The sequence below is a fragment of the Terrapene carolina genome, unplaced genomic scaffold (assembly GCF_002925995.2).
Source record: "Terrapene carolina triunguis isolate 2854851 unplaced genomic scaffold, T_m_triunguis-2.0 Scaffold629, whole genome shotgun sequence".
NCBI classification, from domain to species: domain Eukaryota; kingdom Metazoa; phylum Chordata; order Testudines; family Emydidae; genus Terrapene; species Terrapene triunguis.
The window spans coordinates 1,861,069-1,875,070 of record NW_020664980.1 but is presented as its reverse complement, the minus strand read 5'-3'; the positions used below and the strand labels follow the sequence as shown (position 1 = coordinate 1,875,070).

At 42.9% G+C, this 14,002-nt stretch overlaps 1 protein-coding gene across 3 annotated transcripts in view; it reads left to right on the top strand.

Moving 5' to 3' along the window:
* The window catches only part of STK32A (serine/threonine kinase 32A), a 90,072-nt gene that overhangs the window by 46,816 nt on the left and 29,254 nt on the right, over positions 1-14,002 (top strand). For all 3 annotated transcript variants that reach the window (XM_026659458.1, XM_026659455.1, XM_026659454.1), the window contains one exon: positions 5,991-6,028. In XM_026659458.1, the coding sequence (XP_026515243.1) occupies positions 5,991-6,028 (38 nt within the window). The remainder of the gene's footprint in view (positions 1-5,990; positions 6,029-14,002) is intronic.

The window sequence follows — 14,002 nt, the reverse complement described above, 5'->3', positions numbered from 1 at the left end:
TGCTCTTCTCTGGACCCTTTCCAATTTCTCCACATCTTTCTTGAAATGCGGTGCCCAGAACTGGACACAATACTCCAGCTGAGGCCTAACCAGAGCAGAGTAGAGCGGAAGAATGACTTCTCGTGTCTTGCTCACAACACACCTGTTAATACATCCCAGAATCATGTTTGCTTTTTTTGCAACAGCATCACACTGTTGACTCATATTTAGCTTGTGGTCCACTATAACCCCTAGATCCCTTTCTGCCGTACTCCTTCCTAGACAGTCTCTTCCCATTCTGTATCTTAATTGGCCCCAGGTGTTTTGATTAACCTGGAGCAACTGCCATTTGGTTACCATGGTACCAGGGATTTGTTTAGCCTCGGGCTAACATACCTGTTCCTCACTACTTTACTGTAGCCATCTGGTCTTGCCTCATCACACTACTTTTAGGGTATATATTCCTTATGATTGAAATATAATTCATATTAAACCAAAATGGACTTCCATAACTAATCACTCACTTCTAAAATGTAATAGATGAAAGCAGAAACTATTCCAGTGCATTTTCTAACCAGTTTTGCCCTCTGCATCTCAGTTTTTAAAATGTCTGCCAAAGTGTGATATGGCATGTTTTAAAATATTTCATATTTTTCATTTCATCATTTGAAAACTTTGAACAAATGTATGTCTTCCTGAATAACTACACTGTCATACTGCAGTGTAGTTTTCTCTTGCAAGCTCTTGGTAGGTACTGTTTGGCCAGAAAAGGGTAACTGGTTCAGAGTTTATGGGCTGATAGTGTCTAAATTATCACCGGACTGAAACCTATTGAACAGCCGTAGAACTCTGCAAAACGGGTGAACATTTCATGGCAAAATTTTACAAGGAAACATTTGTTCTTACATTTCAGGGAATTTTGCACTCTGTTTTTTAGTTTGTGAGATTCAATCAAAGGGTAATTTTTACATCGAAACATGAAAAAAATGTTGATTTGGGGATGTCAATTTTTGAATTCACCTTTTGATTTGAATGATCTAATTTTTGTTTGGAATGGGCCATTTTAAAGGGGGACACTTTTAAGCAAACCAGTGCAATTTTTACACCAATTTTCAAATTCATAATGAAATTTTCATAGTGAAAAAAATCATTTAAGATGTCACTGAGAAAGTTTTGCAGCAGCTTAGTTACTCCTTTTGAAACCTCGCCAAGATATCCAACAAATAAAACATGCCTCTGCCATGAAGAGCGGTTATTTTTAAGGAAGAGGGCATTGGTTTCAGATATGAAAACCGCCATGTGAAAACTGAATGTGAAGCAGAAAGCTGTATATGCTTGATATGTGTCTCCTGTTTAAGTCTGCTGACCCAAGGGAGGTCTGCTTTATGCCAATCAGAACATTCTGAAGTAAACAGAGCTTTTGCACTTTTAGAGCCTTCCTATGATTGCACCTGGCAGAAGGGGGGGAAGCGTCTGCTTTTTTTGTTTTGTTCCAAAATATGATTTGATTCTATGATGTGATTGAACGCTTATTAGTACAATACTGTGACACATTGGGGAATAGGTCTGTGTCTAATATGAATTCTGTGAAATCTAAAGACAGATCTTGACTTTCCGCCCACTATAGATGAGATTAAGAAAGCTGTTAGCCAGATGAGTTCAGGGAAAGCTCCTGGAAAAGATGGGATACCAGCAGAGAGATACAAAGCAGCAGGTCCAGCAGCACTAGCAGCGTTCCACAGCATCTGGGAGGATGAAAACATACCACAGGACCTTCGCGATGCAACTATTGTCTCTCTTTTCAAGAACAAAGGCAGCAAAGCAGCATGTGGAAACTATAGAGGCATATTCCTCCTCTCTGTTGGAGGGAAGATCATCGCCCGCATCATCTTGAACCGCCTAATAGCCAGTATTTCTGAGGCAAATCTACCTGAAAGTCAATGTGGTTTTCGACCTGGCCGGAGCACAGTCGACATGGTGTTTGTTGTCAGACAAATACAAGAGAAGTGCATTGAACAGAACGTGCACCTGTATGCTGTCTTCATAGATCTGACAAAGGCGTTTGATACCGTCAACAGGAAAGCCCTTTGGACTATTCTAACATGACTTGGCTGCCCAAGAAAATTTGTCCAGATTATACGCCTTTTTCATGACAGCGTGACAGGCGAGGTATTGTCTGATGGAGCCACATCAGCCCCCTTTAACATCACCAACGGCGTGAAACAAGGATGTGTTCTCGCTCCTGTCCTATTTAACCTGTTCTTTGCATGTGTCCTTAACCATGCAATGAAAGATCTGGACCGAGGTATATACTTGAAATACCGGCACGATGGTTCACTTTTTGACCTCTGTCGCCTGAATGCAAAGACTAAGACAGTGCAGAAACTCCTTCTTTAGGCACTCTTTGCTGACGACTGTGCCCTCATGGCTCACACTGAAAATGATCTCCAGCACATTGTCAACAAGTTTGCTGAGGCCTCGCAACTTTTCGGACTAACTATCAGCCTCGGAAAGACAGAAGTCCTCCATCAACCTGCACCTGGATCAAATGCTTCTGTCCCGAGTATTTCCATCAATGGCACTCAGCTGAAAGTAGTGGAGAACTTTAAATATCTGGGTAGTGTCATATCCAGTGATGGATCACTGGATAATGAGATCAATGCCCGAATATCCAAAGCAAGCCAGGCACTTGGCTGTCTGCGTGTCAAAGTTTTAAATCACCACAACATCCACCACAACATCCACAAAACTCCTTGTGTACAGAGCTGTTGTTCTTTCATCTCTTTTGTACAGGTGCGAAACATGGACACTATATAGGCGTCACATCAAGCAGCTCGAAGCATTTTACATGCGCTGCTTCCGCAACATCATGAAGATCCGCTGGCAAGACAAAGTGCCCAATCTCGAGGTCCTCGAGAGAGCCCAGATGACAAGCATCGAAATGATGATCATGAAGTCACAGCTACGTTGGACCGGTCATATCAGCCGCATGGATGCCAACAGAATCCCCCGTCAGCTTCTGTATGGTGAGCTCTCCCAGGGCATCCGGCATATAGGTCGTCCACGGAAACGTTACAAGGACGCCATCAAAGCCAATCTGCAGTACAGCAGTATCAAACCTAGGGACCTTGAGGACGCCGCCAGCGACAGAACACAGTGGCGTGCAACAGTCAGAAATACCTGCATCGCCTTTGAGGAAGACCGCTGCCGGCGTCTACAAGAGGCACGCGAACGATGTCACAGAGCATCAGCAGCGCACAATCCACTGACCGCGACCTTCCCATGCACCATCTGCAGCAAAATGTGCACCTCTAGAATTGGCTTGTACAGCCATCAGAGGGCACACCATAAGACCATCAACAGATGATCTGCACAGATTTTGTCATCATCGGATCGATGGACTACCAAGAGAGGAATATGAATTCTATTTGGTTTCATGAACACTATTTGTAATTGTAACAATCATTGTGAATTAGCCCATCCATTTTGTAGCAAAAACTTGACATTTAGTGGGGAAATTATATTTGGAAAGCATGGGTAATGGAGTGGAAAATTTGTGGATGACACCAAGCTGGGAGGAGTTGCAAGCACTTTGGAGGGCAGGATTAGAATTCAAAATGACCTTGACAAATTGGAGAATCAGTCTGAAATCAATAAGATGAAATTCAATAAAGACAAGAGTAAAACAGTTAGGATGGAAAAATCAAATGCACAGCTACAAAATGGGGAATAACTGGCTAGGTGGTAGTACTGCTGAAAAAGATCTGAGGGTTGTAGTGGATCACAAATTGAATATGAATCAACAATATGATGCAGTTGCAAAAAAGGCTAATATCATTCTGGGGTGTATTAACGGCAGTGTCATATGTAAGACATGGGAGGTAATTGTTCCCCTCTGTTCGGCACTGGTGGGGCCACAGCGGGAATACTGTGTCCAGTTTTGAGTGCCACACATTAGGAAAGGCGTGGAAAAATGGGAGAGTCCAAAGGAGAGCCACAAAAATGATAGAAGGTTGAGAAAATGCGACCTGTGAGGAAAGGTTAAAAAAAACTGGGCATGTTTAGTCTTGAAAAAAGAAGACCGAGGCAGGAGCTGGTAAGTCTTCAGATATGTTAAGGGCTGTTATAAAGAGGAAGGTGATCAGTATTTCTCTGTGTCCACTGAAAATAGGACAAGAAGTAATGGGCTTAATCTGTAGCAAGGGAGATTTAGGTTAGGTATTAGGGAAAATTTTCTAACTGTAAGGGTAGTTAACCTCTGAATAGGCTTCTGAGGGAGGTTGTGCAATCTCCATCACTGGAAGTTTTTAAGAACAAGTGGACAAACATCTGTCAGGGATGGTCTAGTTTTCTTGGTCCTGCCTCCATGCAGGGGGCTGGACTTGATGACTTTTTGAGGTCCCTTCCATCCCTACATTTCTGTGATTCTGTAACAGAGACATCAGGGATTATTAGCACTGAATGGCTCTGCACTAGTAAAACAATGAATTTGCTATGAGCAGGACCATTGACTTTAAATGGACGCTCTTCACAGAAACTTGTCTGGAGAGAAGGAAGGGGGCTGGAATTCCCCCACCCAGGTCTAAGCGAATGGCTGGGAGAGCTGAGGGACAGGGTCTGTTTTAAAAAGGGGTGCTTCTCTAAACAAAAGGGGCCTTCCAGGACCAGAAGAAGGAGTGAAGGCAGGCGGGAACAAACCTGGGGATTTGCAAAATGGGATGAAATCAGACTAGGAGGGTTCATTCAGGAGTTTCTTGGTTTCCAAGGATCTGTAACTGTCTCATGCTTTTTAAGAGTAAAGTATGTATGTGTTTAAGAAATTCCTATGCTAAAACTGTGTTCCTGGCTTTCCTACCACACTGTTCCTGAAGGGTGAAGCTAGGAAAACAAGAGCTTCCACAGCCAGTGGACTCTGTGATAAACATGTTGAAGCAAGTAGGAGGCTCTGGAGGGCTGTGGCAGTGGTTCCAGGGTTTAGGTGGCTGGACTGTAAGGACCCACTGCCCAAGAATGTGGCAGATATGGGGTCTGCACCTGGAGAGTGCACCTGAGAGACCCAGAGCTAGGAATAGTGACCAGTCACTGTCCAGACCCAGGAAGCTTAGCAGCTTGTGAGATTCAGCAGTTGGATCCCCTTACAACAGACTCAGAGGCACCAACTTCTCCTGGAGCCGGTGGTTGCTCGACCCCCCCGGCCCTGCCCCGACTCCCTGCCCCCTCCCTGCCCCCCCATTCCAACCCCTTCCCCAAAGTCCCTGCCCCCTCCCTGCCCCTATTGGACTCCTTCCCCAAATCCCCGCCCCGGCCCTGCCTCTTTCCCACCTCACCTCCACCCCTGAGCGCACCGCGTTCCCGCTCCTCCCCCCTCCCTCCCACAGCTTGTTACGCCGCAAAACAGCTGTTTTGCAGCGGCAAGCGCTGGGAGGAGACGCGGGGATGCGGCGCGCTCAGGGGAGGAGGCGGAGGTGAGGTGAGCCGAGGCGGGGAGCTTGGCTGCTGGTGGGTGCAGTGCACCCACCAATTTTTCCCCGTGGGTGTTCCAGCCCCGGAGCACCCAAGGAATCGGCGCCTATGAACAGACTGGTGTCCATTCTGAGAGCAGGACTGGACCAGGGTCTAACAAATACTACTTCCGATCAAAACAAAGCTAATAGTAAAAAGAACCACTAATCTAGCTGGACTATCAAGAACCAGACACTGCAAACCAAAGCAGCCACATGATCATATCATAGGAACTCCAGTTCTCCCTTCACTTCTTTATCATCATTAATCTAATTATGTCTAAATTAAGGATCACCGGCTCACAGAGGAAGAAATACAGGATAATCCCACCCCACAAGGTCTCTGGTATACCAAGCCTCTTACTCCTGTCTGTAAAATGCCAGCAAACGTGGGTGCTGTATAAATTATAATAATATATCTCGCACAAACCTTTCCCTAGGCTTGTACAGTCACATTATGTGTCACCATTCTATGCTGACATCCCTTTTCCCCTTCTCTGTCACTTCTAGGGACATGAAGCCTGACAACATCTTACTGGATGAGCATGGTAAGTGCCGGTTGTTTTGTGGTAACTGGAACATACGCGTGCACAGAGCAGCACAGAGCGGGTGACTTGAAATGGGCACCTTCCAGCCTGGATTTGGAGCCTTGTATTATGCAATGTGTTGTGCTGTCTGTGTTAAATTGTAAGCAGTTTGGGACAGGAACTGTCTTTTGTATTTTGTTTGTCTTCACCTGCTTTCTGTAAAGCACCATCATGTAATCTTCTGGTGCTTTACAGTCATAGAATACCAGGGTTGGAAGGGACCTCAGGAGGTCATCTAGTCCAACCCCCTGCTCAAAGCAGGACCAATCCCCAGACAGATTTTTGCCCCAGATCCATAAATGGCCCCCTCAAGGATTGAGCTCACAACTCTGGGTTTAGCAGGCCAATGCTCAAACCGCTGAGCTCTCTTCTACATTAATGTCCTATAATTTACCTAGTCTATTCTTAAATACTTACTGTAATTCAGTGACATTTCTAGACGTCATTATTATAGATGACACAATTAGCGCTGCCTGGATTGCCCAACTGATCTCCTTAGAAGATCCTGGTTTCAGCTGCTTATAACTTTGTCAAACTTCAACCATTTGGACTGAAATTTTCCATGCTAGATCATGTAATAATAGACTCTATCATAATGCAGACACACACAGAGGGAATGAGGGGTTGCACAGGCAACCTTAATTCTGTCATTTCCTAACTTGAGTGCTTAACTCTGCAACCTTAATGTTCTTTTAATGTAGTTTTTTGTTTATAATGTAGATATAGATTTTAATCCTGGAATCTTTACTTAAGCCTTTCTCAGGCAGAACTTCAGATGAACTCCTGTATTACTCTCTACACTTTTTTTTTTTTACTCTGGCAAAACTCCCATTGAAAATTTGTCTGATATTTATCTGCTTTTAAAATGTCAAATATCTGCTGAAAATCCTTGTAACCGGCTCATTTGTGAGAAATCTTTATTAGCGCTTGCAGTAAGCTACTTGTATAATAAAAAGCTGTTGCAGAGAGCATAGAATATATGAAAGTCATTATCACTTTGCAGGTTTGATGGGTTTTGGTGCAGATGCTGAAATTCCTAGAGAACTGCCATGGTTTTAGCTTGTAACTAGCTTTGTCTGGCATCACCACCTGTCCCCAGATTGCACTCATTTTGCATATGACCTCTGATTTCAAAGTGCTGGATAATTATTTATTTAAGAACTGTCAGAAAAGCTTTCCCTGCCTTTCTTTACAAATACACATCTCTTCCTGTCTCACTCAGGGACTTCCTTCTGTCTCCTCAGACACAGGTGTAAATAAATAAATGGGCCATATTCTCGCTCTCTCTCTGCCCTGAATTCCAATCCAACCCATTTGCATTCATCAGACGGCACAAATGGTCACCTATTGGCAATATCTAAGAATGCTTCTGGGGGTGCGGAGCTGCCAGCTAGCATTGTAGCTGGCTCCTACATCACCCTCTCCTCCTTGTCCTAGAGAGGGGAAGCCAGGCCCAGAAGGGGCAGTACTGGAGGTGGGAAGGCAAGTTGACAGAGCACTGCTCCATTCTGGCAGTTCTTACCTAGTTGACTGTTGCCAATGGTGAAAAGTGCTACTCCGGCCTATATTGAGACCACGGCTTGAGCTGTGAAGGGCAGATATGTGCCACCTAATGTGTGCACTTTAATTGAATTCTTGTGGCACATCAAATTAGAACTGGTCCGGAAATGTCGTTTTTATTCCCTTGAAGAATTTCAAATTCTGTTGAAACTTTCCAACAAAAGTTCATGTTTTCCTTAAAAAAACAAAATCCTCCCCCGCCCCCAAAGAAAGTTGGTCAAAATTGAACATTTCCTATGAAAATTGCTGCTTTGACAAAAAAGCCATTTTTCACTGACAAAAATGTTTCAAATGACAAATTTCAACTATCTCTACATAACATATTAAAATTAATTCATTGATATGTGTACAGAAATTTGATTCAATAGCTTTGTGCACTAAAGGGCTCTTTAATCTTGCGGAGGAAGGCATAACAAGAACTAATGTCTGGAAGTTAAAACCAGACAAACTCAAATTAGAAAAATTTGTGCCATCTTTAACATTGAGGGTGATTAACCAGTGCAACAAACTAGCAAGGGAAGGGTGAATTCTTTGTCTCTTGCTGCCTTCAAATCAAGACTTGGATGCCTTTCCGGAAGACATGTTTTAGCTCAATACAAGAGTAACTGGGTGAAGTTCTATGGCCTGTGTTATACAGGAGGTCAGACTAGGTGATGTAATTGTTCCTTCTGGTCTTATAATATATGAACAATCAACATTTTATCTTTGGCTTTGAGGCTGCTGAGGGATATCTTTTGAGGATATTTAATTGATTTCCTTTAGTCTTCGCTAGCTGTCAGACCACTAGAACACCTGTTTCTGTCCATTTTCTTGTATGTAGGGGGTGAAGTTCACTTCTGAGGAGCTGATGCTGTTATCCCCAATTGCAAGAGTGATGGAGTATTTTGACAGTCTGATCCAGTAGGTGTCAGTCATAGATGGCATTCAACTCTAAGTGGTGCCTTTATTCTCATGTTCCTCTTGTTGTCCATATGCAGCCCAGCTCATTGGGGTTTTTCCTTCTTTCTGTGGGTAAACTTCCGAGTTCCCACCTCTCCCGATGAAATTGGTGGCAATTGAAAGTGCTCACCACCTCTCAGGATTGGGTTTTACAGAGTCAAATTACAGAGAGGCCTGAGCACTAAATTCAGATCCAAAACTGGGTTAAATATTTCCCAGTACAAAGTGGTGCTTGGATCTGGGATTGTGTTCTGCTTGGTATCAAGATAACTGCAAACTTCCTTAATGTCTGTGCAATTGGGGCTGTTCTTTTTGGCCCCATCTCTAGTTCAGTCTGAAATTTTAATTGGTTCAGGTTGAGGATGGATTTGTTTCAGTGTGTTCTTTTCTGGAGTTGTGCCCTGAGCTCCAGTGCCCTCCTGACTGTGACTTTCTGCTCTGTGGTTTCTCTCCCTGTGTTTGCTTCGCCATGGCAGTAGAGGTGTGTAATTCTATTCATGCGTGCAAAAAGCTTTTTACCTACAGTTCACATTTTTGTTTTCCCCTGAGCAATTGTTCTTGCAGCATCTGCATCTATATTTAGACTGGTAGATTATGCTTGTTTTCCAGTGGCTCTTCCCCTTTGGGATGGAGCTACAGACTCCACTTCCATCTCATGTTACTTTGCCAGGTTTATGCCCGCACTATATGGGTACAGAGGAAGCTCTGTCGTCTGTTCACAGATGTTTTCTATTTTTGTTGTTTTGGTTCTTCCTTTAGGTGTAAGGGTCAGATTTTGAAAGGCATTTAAGTGCTTAAAGATGCGAATAGGTGCTTCTGAAAGTCCTACTAGTCACCTAACTTCTTCTTTAGGCACCTAAATACCTTTAAAAAAATCTGGCCTTAAGTGTATTCATTTAGATTCTGCTTGCCATCTGCCTAGCTTTGGGCATCCATTCAGTGCAATGCAGGCCTTTGGCCAAACTGTACATCTGTGAAATATATTTCAACAATTAAGCTCTACTTCCACATTGAAAGATATTAGTGTTTGGGTTACAAAGGGCACTGACTTTTTATTGATTTTGACCTTTAACTATCTTTGTAGATAGGACTTTCTTTTGTAAATTTTACTTATTCCTGATCAGTGGAAATACCTATTATCAAATCACACGTTAAAATAATTTTTATTGCATTGACTTGAATAAACTGAATATACGTACATAATATATTTGCAACTACTGTAATTTGGTTCACAGTCTGTAAGGGGTTGTTATGCATTGGAGATGAAATTCAGCCCAGTGCAGAGAGCTGGGTGAAGCTCTATGTACCACTGAAGTTCCAACCAAGGACCTACGTTGGGGCTTAAATGGCATAGGCCCTAGAAGGGCTTAAGTGTAGTCCCTAGAAGGGCCAATTCATCTCCCACTCAGGTCAGTGGACTTCAATGAGAGTTGGATTGAACCCTAGGAAAGAAGCCTCTTTCAACACCTGGTGATCACTAAATAATCATTCCAAGGCTAAGGCGATAGTTCTTTTTGATAATTTGCACATACCTCTTGGATTAAAGAAACCACAGGTTCATCTGAGAATGAAAGAATCCAGTTAATGTAAATTTGCAGGAATCATGATTATTGTTTAAAAGGATTTGCTTAGTTTTACTACACTAACAAAACTGAGACAGAAATGTCTCGTAATGGCCTCCGCTCACTTCTGTTTCCTCTGCTGCAGCCAGGAGTTTCTGCTTCTCACGTGGTTTGGTACTGAATTATACTAGTTCATCCGATCTCATATATAAAATCAGTAGATCCTAGCATGTAGCCAAGATCCTTTCTTAGTAACACCAGTCTTGGATTTACCTGTAACTGTCCAAGGTGAACTAGGCTGGCAAGCCATGAAGACTAATTTGAACTTTTAGTTTTTAGACTTAAAACATCCTGTTCACACTCATGGGGTTTCTTAACTCTTAAATTCCCAGCAACAGCCATGGATGGAATGAATAGGCTGCTTTCCTACCAAATATTAGACTGTAGCTACATCCCCAGCTGCAAATATTGAGGATTGAACAGACATAGATTATGATGTCAGGTGACCCTGCAACATTTTTGGCTTTCAGAACCCTGCTTCCAGCTTAGTGTTCCAATCAATCTGAGCTCTTGAGAGGTTAAAAGTTTTTAGGAAACTTGGGATGTGTTTAAATTAATCCCTTCAAATAAGTGATACATCCAAGAGAGCATGGGTTTTGGCTCAGAATATCAAAGTCTGAATAATAATAACAGCATCTATAATTCATATATATTAATGTGATTTTCGGCAAAGAGGAGATGAGAGTGGCAGAGAGAATGAAAGCTGACACAAGGATGTGAAAAGAACCAAGCATTTGTCTCGTCTCTACGCAGCTCCTCCTTCAAGTGCTCTCCAAGGATTCAGTGCTGGGGTTTTCTTTTTGGAGTGAGAAGGGTGGTCTGGCTGATTTTGGAAGGCTGTTGAATTGGTAAAGGCAACACATGTTCTGTCTGCTAATTAGTCGGTGGCTGATAGATGCACTCTGACATCTCAGTCATGTTCTTCCAGCAGTGCAGATGGCAGGCCAGAGGGACAGTGGCTCCTCAAGCTTTACTTTCTTCCATCAAAATCAAGCCAGACTGAAGCCTCACAGCATCCAGAAGGAAGTCTGTGCTTCTGTCAGCACTAACCCTACCTACAGGGCACTCAGGCACTGAGCAGGGTGTGGCCTTAATAGTGCTCTTAGCATATAAGCATTTATAGGAATCAATGCAGAGAACCACGTTTCCCAGTTTCAGGCCAGGCAGGCTGTCTGTGGAATGTGAAACTGCTGAAACTCCAGAAAGTGACTTTTTTGGAGTTATTCAGCATTGTCCTCTCCCGATGAAGGTGGATATATTAACCAATGAGCTGCGGCCCCATGGCCTTTATACTCAGACACTGTTTGGAATAAGACTTACCTACCTTTCATGCCTAATCTATTATTTGTATTACAGTAGTGCCTAGAGGTATCCTAATTGAGGGTTCCTAGTGCCAGCACTGTTCACAAACGTCACAAAGAGACAGTCCCTTCCCAAGGGGCTTACAGTCTAAGTACTGTACAGTTAAATTTGCTTAATGTTGCCCATTTAAGACTTCATACTGGATACTCGTCTTCACCTCCCTCTGTTGAAGCTCTGATTATTTTCTATTTTCATAGATTCTAAGTCCAGAAGGGACTGTTGCGATCATCTAGTCTGACCTCCTGTATAAAACACAGGCCATAGAACTTCCCCAAAATAATTCCTAGAGCAGATTTTTTAGAAAAAGTGTCCAGACTTGATTTTAAAGTGGTCAGTGATGGAGAACCCACCACAATGAATTAATTGCAGTGGTTAATTACTCTAACTTTTTTTTTTTAATTACACCTTATTTCCAGTTTGAACTCTAGCTTCAATTTCCAGCAATTGGATCATATTATACCTTTCTCTGCTAGACAGAATTATCAAATATTTGTTCCACACGTAGGCACTTGTAGACTGTAATCAAGTTGCCCTTAACCTTTTTTGTGTTAATATAAATAGACAGAGCTCCTTGAGTCTATCACTATAAGGCAGGTTTTCTAATTTTTTAATAATTCTTCTGGCTCTTTTCTTAACAATTTTTTAAACATCCATCTTGACTTGTGGACACCAGAACTGGACACAGTATTCCAGTAGTGGTGACACCAGTGCCAAATACGGAGGTAAATTAAACCTCTCTACCCCTACCCAAGAGTCCCCTGTTTATGCATCCAAGGATTGCATTAACCCTTTTGGCGACAGCTTTACACTGATAGTTTCTGTTCAACTGATTATCCACCACAACCCCCAAGTCTTTTTCAGACTCACTCATCCCAGGGGAGAGTAGCATGGCCTACATTCTTTGTTCCTAGATGTATACATTTACATTTAGTTGTATTAAAACACATATTGTTTGCTTGCACCCAGCATACCAAAACAGTCTAGATCACTCTGTATTAGTGACTTGTCCTCTTTATTATTTACCACTCCCACAATGTTTGTGCTATCTGCACACTTTATCAGTGATGATTTTAGGTTTTCTTCCAGGTCATTGATAAAAGTGTTAAATAGCGTAGAGCCCAGTGGGAGCCTGCTTGTAACCCACCCACTCGGGGATGATTCCCCATTTATAATTACACCTTGACATCCATCAGTAGCGAGCTTTAATCCATGTAATGTGTGCCATATTAATTTTATATCGTCTCATTTTTTAATCAAAATATCATGTGATACTCCATAAAACACTGTACAGAAGTCTAAGTACATGAACACTATTCACTTTATCAACCAAACTTGTAATCTCATAAAAAAAAATTAAGTTAGTTTGGCAGGCTCTATCTTCCATAAACCCATGCTGATTAGCATTAATTACCTAACCCTCCATTAATTCTTTATTAATCAAATACCATCAAAGGCCACTCCATTACCTTGCCCAAGTTTGATGTCAGACTGACAGGCCTATAATACCTGGGCCATCCAGTTTACCCTATTTAAATATTAGCACAACACTACCTTCTTTCCTGTTTTCTAGAATTTCCCTGGTGTTCCAAGATTTATTGAAAATCAACATTAATGGTCCGGCCAGTTCCTCAGCCAGCTCTTTGAAAACTCTTGGATGGAAGTTATACGAACTTGCTGATTTTAAAATGTCTAACTTTACTAGCTGCTGTTTCTGACTCATGACCCTGTTAATCTCCCATTGCAACAGACCATGGGAGAGACCAAATTGGACAACACACACCAAGATTTCAGTAGACGATATAGACATAGATGTTGATATAAATGGCCCTTCCTCGGGTCTCAGCCAAAGATGGTACTTAAAATCCTCACCTCCAGTGTGGAGGGATTCCCTGCAGAGAAGGCTGACATGCTGTCTGTCATGAAAGCAAATATCATATGCCTGTAAGATATACTCAAAGAGACAGTAGCACCAAATATCCCTTGCACTCATATTGCTGTGAACATTGAAAGCAACATTTATGGCAGTATCACAGTGCCAGTGGGCCTTCAGGAAGGATCATGGCTTAACAGGCCCATGACGACTCTGTGGGGAATACCTGGGAGCAAACAGGTGGTACCCCCTAGCTAATTAGAAATAGACCAACTGAGTTAGAGGGAGACTGCTAGAATGCTATAAAGAGAAAGTTGCCCATCGCTGGGGGGAAGCTCTCGCTAGAAAAGCTCTGTGACAAGCTGGAGGAACACAGGAGGTGGAATAGGCCTCTGTGGGGACAAGCCCTGAATGGGGGCTTAGAGTTGACAGTAAGAGCCCCCAGAGAACTGTCGGCAGGGCCGCCCAGATGGGGGGAAGTGGGGCAATTTGCCCCGGGCCCTGGCTGAGAATCCCTTTCCTCACCTGGTGGCAGTCCGGGTCTTCGGCAGCATTTTGGCAGCGAGGGGCCCTTCAGTCGCT